At 45.7% G+C, this 19,922-nt stretch overlaps 3 protein-coding genes across 3 annotated transcripts in view; 2 read left to right on the top strand and 1 right to left on the bottom strand.

The window, feature by feature from the left end:
- The window catches only part of LOC147300676 (NACHT, LRR and PYD domains-containing protein 3-like), a 292,597-nt gene that overhangs the window by 178,799 nt on the left and 93,876 nt on the right, over positions 1–19,922 (top strand). The window lies entirely within an intron of this gene.
- LOC147300681 (uncharacterized) lies at positions 4,386–18,864 on the bottom strand. Its single transcript, XM_086285007.1, has 3 exons — positions 18,648–18,864; positions 5,580–6,260; positions 4,386–5,254 (listed from the first exon to the last, which is right to left on the bottom strand). The coding sequence occupies exons 1-3, from the start codon at positions 18,663–18,665 to the stop codon at positions 4,562–4,564; spliced, it is 1,392 nt and encodes a 463-aa protein (XP_086141133.1). The 5' UTR covers positions 18,666–18,864; the 3' UTR covers positions 4,386–4,561.
- On the top strand, positions 15,420–17,101 carry LOC147300682 (uncharacterized). Its single transcript, XM_086285023.1, has 2 exons — positions 15,420–16,116; positions 16,573–17,101. Exons 1-2 carry the CDS (start codon positions 15,492–15,494, stop codon positions 17,088–17,090), a joined length of 1,143 nt encoding a protein of 380 aa, XP_086141149.1. The 5' UTR covers positions 15,420–15,491; the 3' UTR covers positions 17,091–17,101.

The following is a 19,922-nucleotide window of genomic DNA, read 5'->3' on the forward strand; positions in this document are numbered from 1 at the left end:
GGGTCACCTGCCCCTCCCTTCCTTCCCTCCCCATCTCCAGCTGCCTCCCTCCTCCCGCTCCACCACAACCACCCACACATGCAGGGCCTTGGAGTAGGGGTATGTCACCAGGGTGCAGAGGAGGCTACCCCCCTCTGTCCCCTTCTGGCTGCCTCTGCCTCAATTTTATCCCACAACTTAGACATTCACATTACTCACACCCTCATTACACATACATATAGGATCTTGGGGGTGGACACGATACACGGAGTCCAAGTTACCATCAGGGTGTACACCTCACCCATCATTGCCCACCTCTCAATTTTAAATACATGTAGACATTGAGGGCTAGCAGGAGGGACTATGCGCTTACCTGCTGCTCTCTGGCAGGTAGCTCCATGCCCTCCTGGGTTTTAAATGCACCTTAGAACACACATGCATCAATACTACAATGAGCGGGTGGAGGGAGGTTTGGAGTCTTCTCTCACCCCCGTTCTCTGCGGCCTGCAGGAGCGGGGGGGCTAGGAGGAGTTGGCCGTCCGACTGCGGTCTGGGGTGTGGGGCCTCCCTGCTGCTGCGGGGTCGGGGCGGTCTGCCTCTCCCCACCGCAGGGAAAAGGGTAACACCACCTGGGTCTGGGTGCAGTTCCCCCCCTCCAGGGGCAAGGGTACCTAGACCCGGTTTGTAGAGTACGCTTGGGGAGTGTGATTGTGTATACAGCGTCTCTTTATGACTGTCTCCACGTCGGTTGAGTGTGAAGTGCACATGAGAGCATGAGGGGGGGAATGGATGTTTGTGTCTGTGTGTGCCTGTATGTTTGTGTCTATATGTCAGGTTGGGTATCAGACGCCACCTCTCTGGGAACATCTCGGGCCTTCCAAGGTTTGGAGGCCTATCTCCACCCACCACCACTTCCCCTGCCGGTGGCGGACTCCCTCAGGTGTCGGTGCGTTGGTGGTTCTTTGTATCTGGGGGTGGGCGTCCGGGTACACACCGGCTCACTCCTTGGCAGCCGCTTATTGGGGCTCGTTCGGGCCATTTCGGAGGTGGGGTGCCCCCGGCCTCTGGGCCTGGGGCTCGGTCACTCAGGCACAGCTGGCTGCCGGCGGAGCTCACGGGCGCGTCACTGCAACTCCCCCTGGCTTCTGCTCCGCGGCTGCTGAATGAGCCCTCATCTGGGACTCTCCTTAGCTCTTACTGGGACAGTGGCGCAGCTGCCCCTCTGTGGGTCTTCCTTGGTCTCTTGTGTTCTGGGGGCCTCTGGATGTCTGGAGTTTTGATCTCCTCCATACCTGCTTGATACCATAAAGGACAGGGCTGTGGCTCCCCACACTCCCTAGCACTTAAACCCCCGCGGAGCCATCATTTTGCGTTTCTACCTTTAAAAGCCGGAGAGCAGTCAAATGCTGGAAGTGAAAGCTAAATTGGCTAGTCATTCATATGTATATTAGGTTGTTAACTAGGAATTCTGGAGGGAGGGGAGTGGGGGTGTGTGATTGAGGGGGTGGGGGAGTGGAGTGTTTCAGTTTGCCATCTTAGGGAGAAATCAACACACATGGGTGTAGGTCCTTTGTTGCTGACATTTATTGATAAAAACAGTACAAAAAACCAACCATTTGTACACATATTTACAAATAATAATAAAAAGCGAGTGAGTACATTTCAACATTTTCAGCAATCACTCACAATCCTGGCACTGCCATGGTATCTGTAGTCCAGCAACTCCCGGTGGTGAGTTCCAGTGACTGTTTTCCACCCTCATTTGACTCTCCATGTAAACCCAATAATAAACCCATCTCTCATTCATGGGATGTTTCCCTCCTGGAGGATTCTGTGGACTGGGAAGATTTGTTCTGCTCTGCTCCCTCAAAGACTGTAAATAGTGGTGGCAGAAGGACCAGCATAATCCCTGACAAACTTAGCAGATTCACTCACCCAGTCGTTATTTCCACTCCTATCAGTCAGCCTACACCCACTCCAGTGCCAGCTCCCAGGAGGAGGGCAGCTGCGACCCAGTCTACCTCCACGCCCGCTCCTGTTTCTCGGGTGGGGGTGACTGGTGTCCAGCCACCTCCCGTGCCTGTCCCAGCGCCCAGGCTGAGGGCAGCCAGAACCCAGCCTGACCCCCCTAGAGGTGAGGCAGAGCTAACCGGTTCAGCTGCTACTTCACCACTTCATCCACCACCTGATCCAGCCTTTCACGCACTAGCTTTATCCCTGGTTAGGCTGGCTGAAGTGTCCCCTGCTCAGGCACCAGCTTTACTAGCCCAGGCTGTAGCTTTATCTCCCTGTCTAGCCCAGTCTGTAGCTCAGCCATCAGCCACACCAACCTCAGCTCCGTCGTCAGCCACGCCTGCCTCTGTTCCTCCCTTAGCATCTCCACTCCAGTCAATTCCCTCACCTGCTGTTCAGCTTTCCCTCCAGTCAGTTCCCTCACCTCTAGCTCAGTCCCCTCCTGTCCTCCAGTCACCTCCTGTAGCTCAGTCCCCTCCTGTCCTCCAGGCACCTCCTGTAGTTCAGTCTCCTCCTGCCCTCCAGTCCCCTGTAGCTCAGTCTCCTCCTGCCCTCCAGTCCCCTGTAGCTCAGTCTGCTCCTGTCCACTCACCCGTAGCTCAGTCTGCTCCTGTCCACTCACCCGTAGCTCAGTCTGCTCCTGTTCAGCCTGTTTCCCAGTCGCCTGTCCACCGTCCCATTCAGTTCCCGGACCTGCAGCCACAGCACCCAGAGCCAGCTGTGAGCTCTCCTGCTCCTCAGCCAGGGGTTTCCGCACCCGCTGGCCCGGCCGCTCCTCACCAAGGGGTTTCCGCACCCGCTGGCCCGGCCTGTCTCCAGCCGGAGGCTTCAACTTCGACTGCTCAGGCCTCAGCCTCGGCTTCAGCTTCGCCCGGCCCGGCCTCCGCCTCGGCTGCACCCACGCCCGGCCCGGCCTCCGCCTCGGCTGCACCCACGCCCGGCCCGGCCTCCGCCTGGGCTGCACCCACGCCCGGCCCGGCCTCCGCCTGTGACCTCGAACTTAAGCAGGTCGTAAAGTATGTGCAGCTCAATAACTTCATAATCAGACCCTGTGGTATTTAGGCAGCAGAACAACTAAGAATAACAACTAAAAATAATGTTTTTAGGTTTCTGTTGTACTGCAAGGTTCTGTACAGGAGAACCAAACCAAGAGCAAATATTACGTCTCATTTACACCTGAGCACGAAGAGCCATCAACATTTAGCAAATTGAATCATCTTTGTTTAGATGCAAGAAGAATCATATAGAAATGAAAAAGTAGAAATAGAAATCCAGAGCAAAGATATCCTCTAATTCAGCGTAGCACATGTGCAGCTGCTGCGATTCACGTAAGCATTCGGCTCGTCGCTGTTGCAGATTTTTCTCTCGCTGTTCTGGCTCACAGCGCTGCAAACACAAAAATAAATATCCCCAAAGGTGTGAAAGGGAGCTAATTAGTAAGAGTATTGTTACTCTCCGCAGGAGTAGTCCAGCAGTAGAAATCAGTCCAATAACAAGGTGTGTAACATCTAGCAGGGTGACAGAAAAACCCAGGGTAACTTCTAAGGACCTCAACGTCTCTCTCACATTGTGTTTTTTAAACATGCTTCCATTTGTCACTTCAGTCTTTACTCTGAAATACAGGAAGAGAAATCATGGCTGAAACAATTTCTCATGAAACCAGGGGTGTGGTCCAACAGTCAGTTTGGTGAGGAAGGTTCCTAACTGAGAGAAGTGACCCAGAAGTATCTGTGTAGCAGCCACAATGAATCCAGATCATGAGCTTTATTAACTGATCAAAGTCTCTTCTTTCATCTTCTGTATCATTCAGTTTGCATTGGTAATGCCCATTATTGTAATGCTTTTTTAAGACCAGCAAAACTTTATTTCACTTTGGGTTAGCTGGGATAAGTGATGGATGGAGGGAATTTTACTTCAGCCACAGAAATCCTAAACAGGAAGGAGGAGCAGAGTTACAGTGGATCACTATCCAGCAGGGAAACAAGGTTTATTTCAATTTCTTGGCCATGAGTGAGATTTACTGAGTGGGCAAATTAGGGAGACGACACCATCAGATCCCGAGCCCTCCATGTGTTAATCAAGAGACGGCTGCTGTGCTACATCCATAAATAATGAATAAATTAGGAGCTAAAGCTGAAAGGACAGTTTATTTGTACCATCTTCACGTGAACACATTCAAGAACATCACAGATGAAGAAACATTAAAAACTTCCACACTACATAAAGCAAGAAAAATAGTTTTTCTTTCAGGTGGTTTCAGAAAAACAGAAACATCAAACATCTCCAAGACTCTCTTTGAAAGAACTAAAAACCTTTGTTCTCATGGTCCAATCATGAGTGAACTCCCCGATGAAGCCTTGTGTGCTAAAACATGTCAGAGTTTTAAAGGTTAAACATGAGTTTCCAAAACGTTTTGCTGGAGAACAATGAACTATTTGACTGAGTTTCAATCATTTACAGACGAGCAAAACCAGGACAGAGAAAAAAGGACAAAACTGACTCAGTAAAAAACAGAAAAGAAGATCCCATGTAGATCTGTATTATGTAGAAGTTCAGCCCAGCAACCAGTTCAGTTCAACACAAGTTTAAATGATTCTATCTGAACTCTGTGGAGCCTGATCTCAAGCTTTTTGAGTCTGACACAGAAACCAGAGGATCTTTCTGTGTCTTCAGATTCACTGTGATCCAGTGATGGGAGTGATTTCAGCCCTGAGTGATCGCGCTGATGTTTGCACAGAGCAGACAATGAGGTGAATGTTTGGGCACATTGGTAACAGTGAAACAGTTTATTAGTAACGTGGGATCGTTTGTGTGCAGAGTATGAACTGAGATTCCTGAAGCTCTTGTCACACTGGTCACAGCTGTAGTTTCCTTCCATGTGTCCACGTTCATGAATGTTACGATTACCTGAATGTGAGAAGCTTCTGTCACAGTGTCTGCAATTGTGTGGTTTCTCTCCTGTGTGGACTCCTTTGTGTGATTTAAGCTGACCTGCAGTGGTGAAGGATGACCCACACTGATCACAAAGGTGCTTTTTAACCCCACTGTGAATCAGTTCATGTCGTTTTAAATCACTTGGTGTGGTGAAGCTTCTCCCACATTCTTTGCAGTATTTCAGTTTGTCTCCAGTGTGTCTACGTTGATGTGTTTTAAGGGCAGCTTGCCGACTGAAAGTTTTTCCACAGAGGTCACAATGAAAGTCTTTCCCACCACCACAGTGATGACAGGGTTGAGAACTGGATCCATCTGTGTCGCTCTGCTTCTAAACAAAGACACAAAGACAGTGTAAGTCAGTCCTTCAACATTTGTATCCTGAACGTCGCCTGAAATAAAGAGCATCTCTGCAGACGTCCAACTACATTTGACTGTTTCAGTTAACACACTCAGTTTACTGGGCTGCAATAACTACAATACTACCACCATAATACTACAGTAATACTAAAATCATAACTGAAAGGAAAATCTGAATAATCACTCAGAGCTGCTTTTCCATGCAGTAGAATTGCTAACATGCTAACACAGTTTAATGAGCAGAGTTGTTCCAAACAGTCAGGCTAAAATGACAAGATAACAATATAAATACATACCTCACAGTAGCTGCACTTGTAGAGTCTCTTTCTGGTGTGGATCTGTTGGTGTCGTCTCAGGTCATGTGGAGCTTTAAAAGTCTTCTCACACAGGTCACATTGATAAGGTCTCTCCTCAGTGTGGGTAAACATGTGTTGTTGTAAGTGTGCGTCTGTTGTAAACTCTTTGCCACACTGTTCACAGCAGTACACATCATGTCTGGTGTGAATGCGTAGGTGTGTATTTCGGCTCTCTCTCTGGCTGAAAGTTTTTCCACAGATGTCACAGCTGTATGCCTTAATTCCAGAGTGGGTAACTAGATGCCTCTGTAAGTGGCTACTGCGAGTAAAAGCTCTGCCACACTGATCACAGCTGTATGCCTTAATTCCAGAGTGGGTAACTAGATGACTCTGTAAGCTGCTACTGCGAGTAAAAGCTCTGCCACACTGATCACAGCTGTACGCTTTAACTCCACTGTGGATGAGTTGGTGTTGTTTTAGGTAACCTTTGAAGGAAAAAGACTTTCCACACAAGTCACAGCTGAACGGTCTCTCTCCAGTGTGGATGACCTGATGCCGTTTTAGTTTAGCCCTCAGAGTAAACTCCATCCCACACTCGTCACAGGTGTGTTTTTTCTCTCCCTTTCTTCTGTGAGGTTTGTCGGCCTCCTGAGAGCGCTGACTTCTGGCTCCATGTTGGTCCTGCAGTGACAGAGATACAAACAGAGGCAGTGAGTGAAATGCAGTCGTGGAACAAACTCAACCTTCAAACTCCATTAACACTAGTTTTAAACCTGAAGGTGGAGCGTGGCACCAAACACCTTAAAGGTCTCTTATCCCCACCTGCTGGTAGTTCTAACACATTACATCCAACCTGCTGTTAAAGATAATTCATGACTGTTCAAACACTAAAATCATGCCCATCCCTCCTGATTGCACACACACACACACACACACACACTTTTATAATTTAGATTATTTTGTTGTTTCCTATTACATATTTCTATAATTTGTATAGATTTATACAGAATTATTCAGTGATAATAAATCCTATGTTTGTTTATTCTAAAGGAACCCCGTTAGCTTCCACAACAGATGTTGCTCGTCTTCCGTCAAATACTCACATAAAATATTACACAATAAAGTGGATTCAAGATATCCACATAATTTCACTCTTACATCCACAGTGAGGTTTCACAATTGTTCAAATATAAGCAATCAATAATAATAATAATAATATCAATAACATTGAGGCATATTACACAAATTTCAAAAACAAATCATGTCTTACAATATTTACAACAACTAAAAGCTCTGTAAATCGGCTTTTAAGTGTTCATTGAAGTTTTGAATAATTCTCTAATTTTTTAAGGCAACTTATTCCACTTAAAAGTTGCTCTAAATGTAACAGTTTTACAAAACGTTACTTTTAACTCGAGCATTTACTAAATTGCAGCTTGTTGAAAACTGTGTAATATGATGATGTATTTCATCTGGATACTGCAGCTGAGCAGAATAAATGTGGTGTGTTTAACAGAATTGCTTTCTTTAGAACTACAAGTAAGCCATAGAATATTTTAGCCTGTACAGGAAGCCAAGAAAGGTTATTATGCATGTTATCAATATTAGTATAGTATGAACATCTTCACACTAATCTGGACGCCTTATTCTGGACTAACTGAAGTCTGTTAAGATCTGTCTTATTAGCTGCTGACCAAATGATTGAACAATACTCCAGATGAGACATTACTAGTGCATTAATGACATCTTTCATAATGAAGAAGTGATACACAAAGAGCATTTCATAGCCATAGCTATGCCTTGTCGGCAGAGTTATGTGACATTAGTGATGTTTGTACTTTCAGCGTTAACTTGGTTTTAAAGCCTTTAAAATATACGCCGTTCAATAGTCGACCTTAATCTGACAGAGAATGTGATGATTTTGTGGATAATTAAAGTCAGTCATATATCCACAAACACAACAAGCTGAAAGTCAGTGATGCTGCTCGGTTTGCAGTCCTGAACATCACGGCACAAGCAGGATCCACTGCACTGTTAATGTTAGCTGTGTTATATTGCTGCCTCTGTTCGGTGGTGTCGAGCCAAACGCACTTTAACGTGTGTTTGAACGAGCTGACGGTTCACTCGTTAAGCTGAAAGAAAGATGCTTTAATCACAGCAGTCACACATGTGTCCACTGCACCATCTGGAACTCTTCTTGTTTACACTCGTAATAACACAAACACTAAATCCTGCTTCTCTGGTGCTGTTGTGTAGCAGTGTGTACACCTGAGACTGTCACCTGTCTGTCTGTCCTGCACTCTCTCTCTGTTTCTTTCTCTCTGATTGTGGAATAAAAGTATGAACATGTGTTTATAAGTTACACTTGTGTTTGAATCCTGCAGCTTATCACACATTTGATTTCCATGTGTGACGACTGCAAGTGTCCAGAGTGAGGACAGACTGAGGGACCCACTGCTGCACATCATCTGTGAGGCTTTGCAGCCCTGATGATCCACCAGGACAAACTCAGCAGTGTGTGAGGAAGAGGAGGAGGAAGAGCCAGCAGCAGCTGACAGATGGAGAGAATAGACAGACTGTTCCCTGTTTGTGAAGGACTGCTAGGAAAGTTTAACATAACTGTCTGTGCTGAATCAGTCTTATTAGGTAATGTTCAAATAATGTTATCCTCCCAGTGTTTCCAGTGTGGGAGAAAGTACTCAGAGTACTCAGGGCCTTCAGGTTACACACTATGAAAGGCAGCAACAAGTTTAATGTTCAGAAACCTAAAGTCAGTATCAGCAGCAGGATGGAGCTAAAAATAAATGTTGGTTTCAGTTCTATGAAGCTTTGAGTATTTTGGATCAGTAGCTGCTGTGTTTGTTGCATCATATTGCTGTAACTCTTTATATGCTTTATATATTCTGAGCTAAGTTGATCTATAGTGTTACATGATACACTCTCAGAAATAATATAAATATATGTATAAATAACTGTTAGTATCATGGTTGCTAGGCAACCTGGGCAGCGCGACGGAGGCTAGACGTCCCATTTCACGAGCCTACGAGCCTCGCACTTCGGCCTTAGCGGTCTTTGAGTACGCGGCCCTTGAGGACTTTAAAGCTGCAGAACCTGAATCGGGATACAGCCATGATGATCTCCAGCCTCGTGCTCGCCAACATTCTCACCTGAGTTAAGAAGACGATCACTGAAATGGTCTCAGCAGGTCCTTTGATGACAGCAATGAAATGCAGTGGTAAGGCTTTTTGGGGATTAAGTTCGTTTTCATGGCAAAGAAGGACGATGCAGTTCATCTGATCACTCCTCATAACATTCTGGAGTGCAGGCAAAATGCTATTATAAAAACTTAAGCAGCAACTTCTCCAGGTTCCAATATTTATGCAATTCTCAAACCTTTTGGCCACGACTGTATAACCTCTTCTGAACTTTAGTGGATATTGTGGGGATAAACAAAAAGTATTTTACCAGCATAATATAATCTGCAGTATGAGCATTGCTTTAACAATGTAACAGATAGCTTTAAGATGGCCTTAAGATGTTTATGATGATGTTAACTTTGTATTTCAGGGGCAGTTATAATTATTTTATACATATTGCATATCTGTGCTTATTTGAGTTGATGTTCAGGTTCTTTAAAGGTCGTAAGCCTCACTGACGTGACTGTTCAGGTGATACATGCTGAGGGAAAACTAGAACATAGAAGGAATTGCAATACATGCTTACAAAACACTTATATCAGTTTATTTTATTATCTTTTATATGTTCATATTCTTGTATTAAGGTTTTAGTAGAGGTTCTTGGTTAAAACATTTATTTAGTAGAAGACATACACATAGTCTCAGTGAGCTTCTGGTCTGGTAAAAGGTCAGAAGTGCAACAGGTGAATTGAGAAAGAGCATTTGAGGACGAGACACAGACAGTAGGTGAAGAGGTGACACAAAGAGCATGTGAGGTCAACACACACACACACACACACACTTTAAATTAGATTTATTTAGAGGAGAGGTTAGTTATGTTTGGCTGTAACTGCAAAATTGTCTTGGTAAAAGAGGAACCGTTTCTTGGTGTCTCGGCAAGAAAGAGGAACAAGACAAGAACTGAAAGGTAGACAGGAAGGGCTAGCCATGAAAATAGAAGATGATTTTCTAGGTGAAAAGTCATGATGATGTTGATCTGATCTATGTATAAAATGTATCCGTGACGCATGAAGGGGCGTCAGTAAATAAACCCTGATGTTATAAAATAATTGTTTGTGCTTTAGTAAGTCGAAGATCAATTGCTGTGTTCAGTGATCTTCCCACATGTGAATTAAAATCTTCGTTTGACTTCACCCGGCCGGACCAGTGTGGTTATTTTTCGATCACCTCTTGTACCCTTTCTCAATTCTTGAATCTTAACATTTGGGGGCTTCGTCCGGTGGTTGAGTAAGGGAGAAAAGTGGAGGTGTGAGCGGTGGTCCGAGGTGGTCAGACGGGCAGACATGAATTCCAGTGGTTGAAGTGAGTGGGCATAAGCCGGCTTATCCAAAAGGTAAGGCACTACCTGTTGAATTATTTCCAAAGTGTGCCAAATTGGACATGATAAAATTTAAGTCCACTCACTGAAGTTACTGGTGGATGTCTGTTTTGATTTTGATGAAAATCTCATGAGTTGAAGCAGTTAGAGTTCTGCTAAGAAGAAATGAAAGCAGTAAAGTCTGCTAAAGCAGTTTGAGTCTGCCAGGAAAAAGTTTAAATATTGGGTTGAAGTCCCAAAGAAATTGAGTTAGAGTCTCAAGTAGTTTGGTAGGGAATTGGTTATTGTGTTGGTTAGAGTCCAAATTTGGTCATAAGAGTGGACCTGAGCGGTCATTTTGTGAGTTGGAGTCTCCATTTGACCACTAGGTTGCACCTGCCTCAGTTATACACTTGTTTCGGGTGTTGATTGTTGTTTCAAAGTATTATAAATTATTCTAGAACGGCAGTTCGAGTCTGCTAGGAAGCGCAGTGCTCAGAGGTAACGCTTGCCAATGCAAAGGACGCTTATGCATTGTCCTCGAAGAGGGATAGTCAGTTGGTCACTGTGGAGCTTGGGGCACTCCAGAATAACTAGGAGTTAGAGTCTCCTTACCGTTTGAAACGGTATCTGCGCTTTTTTGGCCAGCAGAAGTGGACTTCGGGCGTGTAACTTTAACCTAAAACTTCAAAAAAGTTTGGGTTGGTTGACGCTTTTAAATTGAGTTAGGGATTTTAGAAATGAGGCCAGAAACAGTTAAAGTCTTGATACTGGTTAATTGATCGCAAAAAACTCAGGGAGTTTATCGGTTAAACTGTTATGTTAAATTTGTCGAAATTCGATAGGTGTTAAAAGGTTTAAAATCTGTGCAGTTGTAAATATAAGACGTCTCTGTAATAAAAAAGATCTCTGTGGGTCGAGTCAGCAATGCACTGACTGCCTGCTGCTATTCTTAGATGAAGAGTGTGTGTGCATGCAAATGAGGCAGCTGATGCAGAGCGCATGAGAGGACTATGCTTTCGGTTTTGTGTGTCATTCAGCTCTATAACTATTGTTTGCAAATGTGGATAAATGTCTGCAATTAAAATGCTGGCTTAGTAAATAATAACATTGTAAATATATGAATGGTGACAGCGTTTCAAAATAGAATATAAGAATTGTTTGTGTTTAAAACCAACGTTTAGGTAAAGAAGATTTAAGGTGGATTTGAAGGCATAAACAAAAAATAAAAGGGTTACAGTCTGCAAGGGTTGTTAATTCATGAGCTGACTGGATGCAGAGTAAGTGGAGTGGTCATCCTGAGAGGATTGAATGATGCTCTAACTCTGTGGTCAAGTCAGACATAGGCTTTAAGCAACCATGAGCCACTAATAAGCGTGACAAATTAATGAGTATGTGTAAATTGAACTTGTTAAATAGCTTTGATAGGAGTAACTCAATGAGCACGCAATAAAGTGGACTTTTTAGGGGCAGTTTATCACTGACACCATAAAAAGCAACTTAATTAGTAGTTCAATAACAAATTGTAAAGATAACCTTTGTTATTTGATAAGAGAGAGAAAATTCAGGTTACATATAGTGAATAAATAAGGAAATGTTAATCTCTGCGTCATTCCACACTGAAATTTCAATTGTAGGGGATCATTTGGAGGTGAATTGTGTAGGACACGGGGAGACAGAAGAATCTCCCCATGAGTTTTCGGTGTGCATAGAAATTGAGGAGGCTGAACTAGAAGCCTGCCTGGGTCGTTGTTTTTGTTTATTTGAGGGTCTGCTGGAAGTTTGTGAAAACGACCACCTTGATATGTGGGAGCCTTCTCGGGCAGCGATTTTTTTGTTAAACCTGTGGCAGGCTGTGCAACATGGAGAAAGCTTTGACATAATGTCATAAAGGTGATTTCTTGGTTTTAGACTTATTAGTACGGGACAAGTTGAGGGACCCTTGAGGGTGTGTTGCTGTAAAGTATATAAGGGACGCGCAGCGCCGTTAATGGGTTTAAAATAAATGAAAAAACACTAATCCGAGGAACTATTGGAGAGGTAAGTATACGGAGAAGGACCCAACTCCTAACTCTGGAGCCATTCCAAAAATTATTTGGGATCCCAAAAACACACCCAGAGAGTGTTTAGCTAAAGCAAAGGAACAATGGTTGTTAGAAACAGGAATACATCCGGGGAAGGAGGGTGAAAGTAGAGCGTGGTTTCGTTCGGCGGTGCTGGCAGGGCTGCCCAATCAGGTTGCAGTTGATTTGGAAAAGAACCCAGATTTTGCCGTTGCAGACTCGGTGCAGTGGGACAGACATGTGACCCACAGACTTCAGCAGGAACAGGATTTGGCAAACAAACAAAAGAAAGAGTTGGAGGAAGCCCAGGCGTGGCTGGTCAAGTTGCAGCTGGCAGAAGCAAAAAACAAAGCAGGAGACAGAAAGAAAGAGGATAAAGAGAGCGCAAGGAAAATAATGGTGGCAAGGCCTCAGCCCGATCCTGTGCCTGACTGGCCAGATCAGGATCCGGGTCTCTACCCTGATGACCGTTGGCCCGCCAATGCACCAAGGCAGTGTCAACCAGTAGGGAATTGGGGGACCGGTGGACCGCAGAGAGGGCGTGGTGGATCCGTGAGGGGAGGACAAAGGGCTCGGAATCCAGGGAATCCTAACAATGTGTCTTGGACTGCCTGTTACGGCTGTGGAGCAGAAGGACACTGGGCCCGAGACTGCCCTGAACCGCCGCAGAACTATCAGGGGCGAGGCTATCGATCCCAGGCACGAGGAGGCCCAAGACAAAGAGCTGCTTACAGGGGAGCACATCAAGCTCCAAACCCGAATGCAGCACCAGCCGCCCAGTACCCAGTAGCTGACTGGGGCTGGGAGGGGGAGCAATACTGATGGAGCCCGGAGAAACTGAACAGCGTGGGGACGGCAGAACCCATGCTGTCAATGACCGTGGAAGGCACTGAATTGCCCTTCCTAGTGGGTACTGGAGCAACATACTCAACACTGAAAGACACACCAGACAGTGCAACACTCTCCTGTCACACAGTTAATGTGGTAGGCTTTTCCGGGATTCCAATGACACTGCCATTGACAGATCCAGCATTGACACAGCTGGGAAAACAGACTTTGAAGCACCAATATGTGGTGTCCTGACAGGTGCCTGGAAAATCTCATGGGCAGGGACCTGCTTGTGAAACTGGGATCACCTTCAAAGACTCAATATCTAGTCCAGAACTCTGAACAACCCACTGTCGAAATCTACTGGGGGAGGCTAGTGGAAGAAGGCATTTTGAGACATTATCAGCTATGGAGACCCTGGATAATGAGCCTGGCCGTCTATTCCCCGTCGCGAGATCCTTTCCACGTTACACTCTTTTATGATAGGGAAGATAACGATATCTATCGGGAACAGTTCCAGTCTGATCTTGAGGGACAGACGTGGAATGTGCAAACACATAACATTTATGTTGGACCAGAAGGTGTGGCCGCGGCTGTGAAATTTACTGATGAACAACTGCCTTGGTACAATGTGGGAGAGGATTCAGCCCCTCACATTACATTGGCGGTCCACGAGGGTCATGGGCCAAGAGATCTGGGACCAATGGTTAAGCGGGCGCTGGACGACGCATGCTGGCAAAGCACCCAAATTCCAAATGTCTGGTATGCACCAAAATGTAAAATATATCGCATAACTTGTTTGTCCAACGATGCAGTGATCTTAGAACATAAAGAAATCTCCAGAATACATGGCAGGGAAAGAATGGATCATCCTGATGCAGTAGCTGAGCTCTCAAAATTGCCTGGTACTTTGTGGTCCGCAGGGCCCACAGATGTAGGTCTAGCTAACTGTTCGCCTGTCCTGTTCCAGCTGAGGTCTGACATACCAATTAACAGACCACAATATAAGCACAAAACTGAAGCAGAAGAAGGTATAGCTGAAACCATTGAAGGACTGTGGAAGGCAGGAGTGCTTGAGCCCTCATGGTCATTTTGGAACACACCTATTTTGCCAGTGGAAAAACATGGGACAGGGAAGTACCGTATGGCACATGATTTGAGAGCAATAAATGCCATGCTGAGGACTGACACTGTGCCTGTACCAAATCCCTACACGGCTCTGACCGAAATTACTGGGGACCAAAAGTGGTTCACATGTATTGACCTAGCGAATGCATTCTTTTGTCTCCCACTGCACGAGTCACTCAGAGACATTTTCTCATTCACATACAGAGGCCGCAAATTTAGGTACACACGCCTACCACAAGGCTTTGCACTCTCACCAGGAATTTTTAATCAGGTGTTGAAAGAGGCATTGTCCCCATGTCAACTGCCAGGGGGCTGTACATTAATACAGTATGTTGATGATCTTCTTATTGCAGCCCCGTCAGCAGCGGCCTGTACGGCAGCATCGCTCGTGGTGTTGAACAGATTGGCGGAGTGTGGCTTCAAAGTGAGCAAAGAAAAACTGCAGTTGGTCCGGCCAGAGGTAACATTCCTGGGCCGGGTGGTCGCACACAGATCAGTGGGGTTAATGAACACACACAGAGACCAAATTCTGACACATCCAAAACCAAGAACTGTGAAGGAGTTGCTTTCCTTTCTTGGCTTGACAGGTTACAGCAGGCAGTTCATTCCGAACTATGCGGGTAAAACGGCCCCTTTAAGGGACCTGATCAAGAAAGTTGGTGTTCGAAATCTGAAGGCTGAATTGCCTTGGACGCCGGACACAGAGACAGCGTTCATTTCACTAAAACAGGATTTGTCAAGAGCCACAGATCTGGCCACACCTAACTATGATGAGGCATTTTATCTTGATGTTTCAGAAACAAAGGGAGTTGTGAATGGTGTGTTGTTTCAGAAAAAAGGGGGAGGTAGGGATGTACTTATGTATGTTAGCATAAGATTAAATTCAACAGAAGCAAGGCATCCCACATGCACACAACACGCAGCAGGAGTAGCAAAGATAATTCAGAAAACAGCACATATAGTGAGGGAACACCCATTGAAAGTGCTTACTACACACAGTGTAGTGGCCTATGTGAACTCACAGGCATTCACAATGACTCCACTGACGCAACAAAGGTTGAGCAAAATTTTAGAGGCGCCAAATTTGATATTCACACATGAAGGAATAAATATGGCAGACCTAATGGGGTCAGGAGAACCACATGACTGTATTAAGAAAGCCCAGGTTGAAGGAAAAATCAGGGAAGACCTGAAGGCAGAGCCCATATATGGAGCTGAGGATTGGTTCACAGATGGATGCTGCCACAGAGATGAAGAAGGATTGAAAGCGGGCTATGCAGTACTCTGTAGAGTAGGAACTGAGTTTCAGGTGAAAGAAGCAGGAAAAATTGAGGGACAACAGTCGGCCCAGAGAGCTGAAGTGATAGCCCTAACTCGAGCCCTGAGGTTGGCTAAAAACATGAGAGTGAACATCTACACTGACTCAGCATATGCGTTTGGAGCAGCTCATGTGGAACTGGCTCAGTGGAAGAGAGCCGGGTTCAGGACGGCCACTAATGCACCCATCTGTCACAAAAAGGAAATGGAGGAACTGGAAAAGGCCCTGGAAGACCCAGACGAGGTAAGTATTATAAAATGCAAAGGCCACTCACAAGCAGACAGTATGGTGGCAAGAGGAAATCAGAAAGCTGACGAAGCCGCAAAGGAAGCAGCGGGCTACAAAGGACAGAGACAACTGGTGCAGGTAACCCCAGAAGAGGAGGTTAGCACTAACAGCATGGAAGAAGTTAGACAGGCTCAGGAGGAGACATCCCCAGAGGAAAAGGGGGTGTGGGAAAACAAAGGAGCCTGGCAAGATGGCGGTTTGTGGAGGGGGCCAGATGGGCGTCCCGCTTTAACGGCCAAAATGGCGGAACAAAAGGTGAATGAGGCTCACGGGCTTGGTCACGTGGGAGTGAAACAGATGGAGAGAAATTTGTGCCGATGGTGGCATCCTGATTTGAGAAGGATGATACTGGAAAAGGCCAGAACGTGCCTAATTTGTGGGGCACACAACCCAAAGCCAGCAGTAAAACCTGAAGCTGGTAAGTTTCTCATGCCAGAAAGGCCAGGAGAAGAGGTCGTGATTGATTATACCGACATGATTGATACAGGCCCAGGTGGGGTGAGGTATTTGTTGGTGTGTGTGGATGTTCTGACTGGATGGCCCGAAGCATGGGCGACCAAATGTGAAGATGCGAAAAGTGTGATTAAGTGCTTAATCAATCATTACATTCCAAGGCATGGGTTTCCCAAGAGAATTAGATCAGACAATGGTATTCACTTCAAGAATAAAGATTTGCAAGAGGTAGAGAGGATGTTGGGAGTGCAACATAAGTTCGGGACGGTTTATCATCCTCAATCTCAAGGAAAGGTAGAGAGGATGAACCTAAATTTGAAAAACAAGTTGGCTAAAATTTGTGCGCAGACAGGGCTAAATTGGGTCGCAGCCCTGCCCATTGCTTTGATGACCATAAGATGTTCTGTTAACCAATCCACAGGTTTCACCCCTTATGAGCTGCTGACTGGGAGACAGTTTCCAGCACCCTGGACAGTGGTCCCGGTGGAGCAGCCCAGGACAAGCAACAGGTCTCATGCAGAATATTTTAATGAGTTGAAAGCTCTTGTGTCCAGCTTTACAAAACAGGTCACTTGTGAGAGACCCACGGGGAACGGAGAGGTCCCGGACGCAAAGGCAGTGTGGCTGAAGGTCATTAAGCGAAAGTGGAAGGAGCCCCGCTGGACTGGTCCGTATGAGGTGACCGCCCGGACGGCTACAGCAGTCCAGCTGAAAGGGAAAGGCGACACCTGGTACCACTGGTCGCAGTGTGCACCCGCACACGAGAGCTTGGTGGAGGAAAATTCGTCTTTAAAGAACGCAGGTGTCAAGAAACAGAGGCAGAATAAACCTCTTCACCTGTGTAACGGGCCGACCAGTAGTCTACCTGGAAGGCCGAAGAAAGAAGAGCAGCCTAGGAGGAGATCGCCGCGCCTACAGAAAGGAGTGGTAACAAATTGAGAGTTTGAAAAGGGGTGGTTTAAATAAAAAGAGTAAAAAAGGGAAAGTGGAAGGGGCTTGTTCTGTCAATTATGTTGTCTCTATCTGTATTGGTGGGTATTTTGGTGACTTGTGGTTGTTGTCTCATTCCTTGTGCCCGAAGGTTGGTAGAGAAAGTGATTGTAAAGGCAGTGGACCCTGGGGCGGTGGCCCCTATGTCCATGATGCCGATGATGGATCTGGAGGTAGCCGAGTGGACTGAGGAGTGAACAACAACCTATGTGTCGACCTCTGGTGTGTCAGAGGTCGAAAGGGGGATTGTGGGGATAAACAAAAAGTATTTTACCAGCATAATATAATCTGCAGTATGAGCATTGCTTTAACAATGTAACAGATAGCTTTAAGATGGCCTTAAGATGTTTATGATGATGTTAACTTTGTATTTCAGGGGCAGTTATAATTATTTTATACATATTGCATATCTGTGCTTATTTGAGTTGATGTTCAGGTTCTTTAAAGGTCGTAAGCCTCACTGACGTGACTGTTCAGGTGATACATGCTGAGGGAAAACTAGAACATAGAAGGAATTGCAATACATGCTTACAAAACACTTATATCAGTTTATTTTATTATCTTTTATATGTTCATATTCTTGTATTAAGGTTTTAGTAGAGGTTCTTGGTTAAAACATTTATTTAGTAGAAGACATACACATAGTCTCAGTGAGCTTCTGGTCTGGTAAAAGGTCAGAAGTGCAACAGGTGAATTGAGAAAGAGCATTTGAGGACGAGACACAGACAGTAGGTGAAGAGGTGACACAAAGAGCATGTGAGGTCAACACACACACACACACACACACTTTAAATTAGATTTATTTAGAGGAGAGGTTAGTTATGTTTGGCTGTAACTGCAAAATTGTCTTGGTAAAAGAGGAACCGTTTCTTGGTGTCTCGGCAAGAAAGAGGAACAAGACAAGAACTGAAAGGTAGACAGGAAGGGCTAGCCATGAAAATAGAAGATGATTTTCTAGGTGAAAAGTCATGATGATGTTGATCTGATCTATGTATAAAATGTATCCGTGACGCATGAAGGGGCGTCAGTAAATAAACCCTGATGTTATAAAATAATTGTTTGTGCTTTAGTAAGTCGAAGATCAATTGCTGTGTTCAGTGATCTTCCCACATGTGAATTAAAATCTTCGTTTGACTTCACCCGGCCGGACCAGTGTGGTTATTTTTCGATCACCTCTTGTACCCTTTCTCAATTCTTGAATCTTAACAATATTATACATGGTTATGCTCAGGATGTGTCGGCCAGTTTCCACTGGAAACGCCTTTTGGTTAAACTGTCAGCGAGGAATTTGCATTTGCACTGTTACATTTTTATATAACTTTAATGCACATAAACAACAGCTGCTTGTTTCAGTGAAAATACATTGATGGGTTTTTAATAAAGTTGTGCAGCTGTAAAGTATTTTGTCTGCTGTCAATTCTATCGTCAGCTACATCGTTATGGCAAATGTTCAAATGTATATGGTGATAAATATCTTTGGTCATATGGTCCTGCTCTGTCTGTCACCTTCTGTGTTGAGCTCATTGTTTCCTCTGTAGTGGCTGAGCTGAGTCCAAGTAGCTGAAAATGTTCCTCTGCTGCTCCGTCAGACTCTCCTCCTCCTGCTGATCAGCTGGGACACAAAACAGATCTTTGTTAGGCTCCACACTGCACTGAAGAGTCAAAGTGTCTCATATGTTCATCTGACAAGTAAAAGAACACATTTTTGTTTCCCGAGGTGGGCAACTTGTTGGAAACAAACACAAAAGCTTTGAGCACTGATACCTGCCATTGCTGGCATTGAAAGATGCAACGCCAGCAATGTGGATTGTCAAGACTCAAACCAATCATCAAGCAAAGACAACAGGGATCAAATGTACCGCATTTTGATCCGGGACGTACTCTGCATGAAAACAAGCGCTCACTCTTCCTGCTCAACAAATGACAAGGGCGGAGCCTTATACCACGTGATACAGAAGCTGTGCCGTGTGATGCTAAAATTAGCAGGGAAAAAACAACGGAGAGCACGTCAGGGATGACGAGAAAGTGACAGGAGAAAATCTGTCCCGGTCAACGGTGGAGACGGAATTTCAAGCAGGACAACATTTTGCTGCAACAACAAAACGTGAGACATTTGTTGTTTTATGTTTATTTATTGTTATGAGAGAATCATGATCTCAATTCTAAGCCAAAAAATCGTGATTCTCATCCATCCATCCATCCATCTTCATCCGCTTATCCGAGGTCGGGTCGCGGGGGTAGCAGCCTAAGCAAAGAGGTCCAGACCTCCCTCTCCCCAGCCACCTCCTCCAGCTTGTCCGGGGGAATACCAAGGCGTTCCCAGGCCAGCCGAGAGATATAATCTCTCCAGCGTGTCCTGGGTCTGCCCCGGGGCCTCCTCCCGGTGGGACATGCCTGGAACACCTCGCCCAGGAGGCGCCCAGGGGGCATCCTTGCCAGATGCCCGAACCACCTCAGCTGGCTCCTTTCGATGTGGAGCAGCAGCTGCTCTACTCTAAGCCCCTCCCGGATGGCCGAACTTCTCACCCTATCTCTAAGGGAGAGGCCAGCCACCCTTCGGAGGAAGCTCATTTCCGCCGCTTGTATCCGCGATCTCGTTCTTTCGGTCACTACCCACAGCTCGTGGCCATAGGTGAGGGTAGGGACGTAGATCGACCGGTAAATTGAGAGCTTCGCTTTTACACTCAGCTCCCTCTTCACCACGACTGACCGGTGCAGCGTCCGCATTACTGCAGCCGCAGCCCCAATCCGTCTGTCGATCTCCAGCTCCCTTCTCCCATC

The sequence above is a fragment of the Aulonocara sp. 'chitande type north' Nkhata Bay genome, unplaced genomic scaffold (genome assembly GCF_057382095.1).
Source record: "Aulonocara sp. 'chitande type north' Nkhata Bay isolate Kocher_YH1m ecotype deep benthic unplaced genomic scaffold, A_spYH_male_GT1.1 unmapped_scaffold_20, whole genome shotgun sequence".
Taxonomy (NCBI): Eukaryota; Metazoa; Chordata; class Actinopteri; order Cichliformes; family Cichlidae; genus Aulonocara; species Aulonocara sp. 'chitande type north' Nkhata Bay.

Coding starts and splice junctions, on each gene's coding strand:
- LOC147300681 (XM_086285007.1), bottom strand. Junction 5,255..5,579: donor ACAAGTGCAGCTACTGTGAG/GTATGTATTTAT, acceptor GTCTTTGTTTAG/AAGCAGAGCGACACAGATGG.
- LOC147300682 (XM_086285023.1), top strand. CDS start 15,492: ATGAGAGTGAACATCTACACTGACTCAGCATATGCGTTTGGAGCAGCT. Junction 16,117..16,572: donor AGCAGTAAAACCTGAAGCTG/GTAAGTTTCTCA, acceptor ACCAATCCACAG/GTTTCACCCCTTATGAGCTG.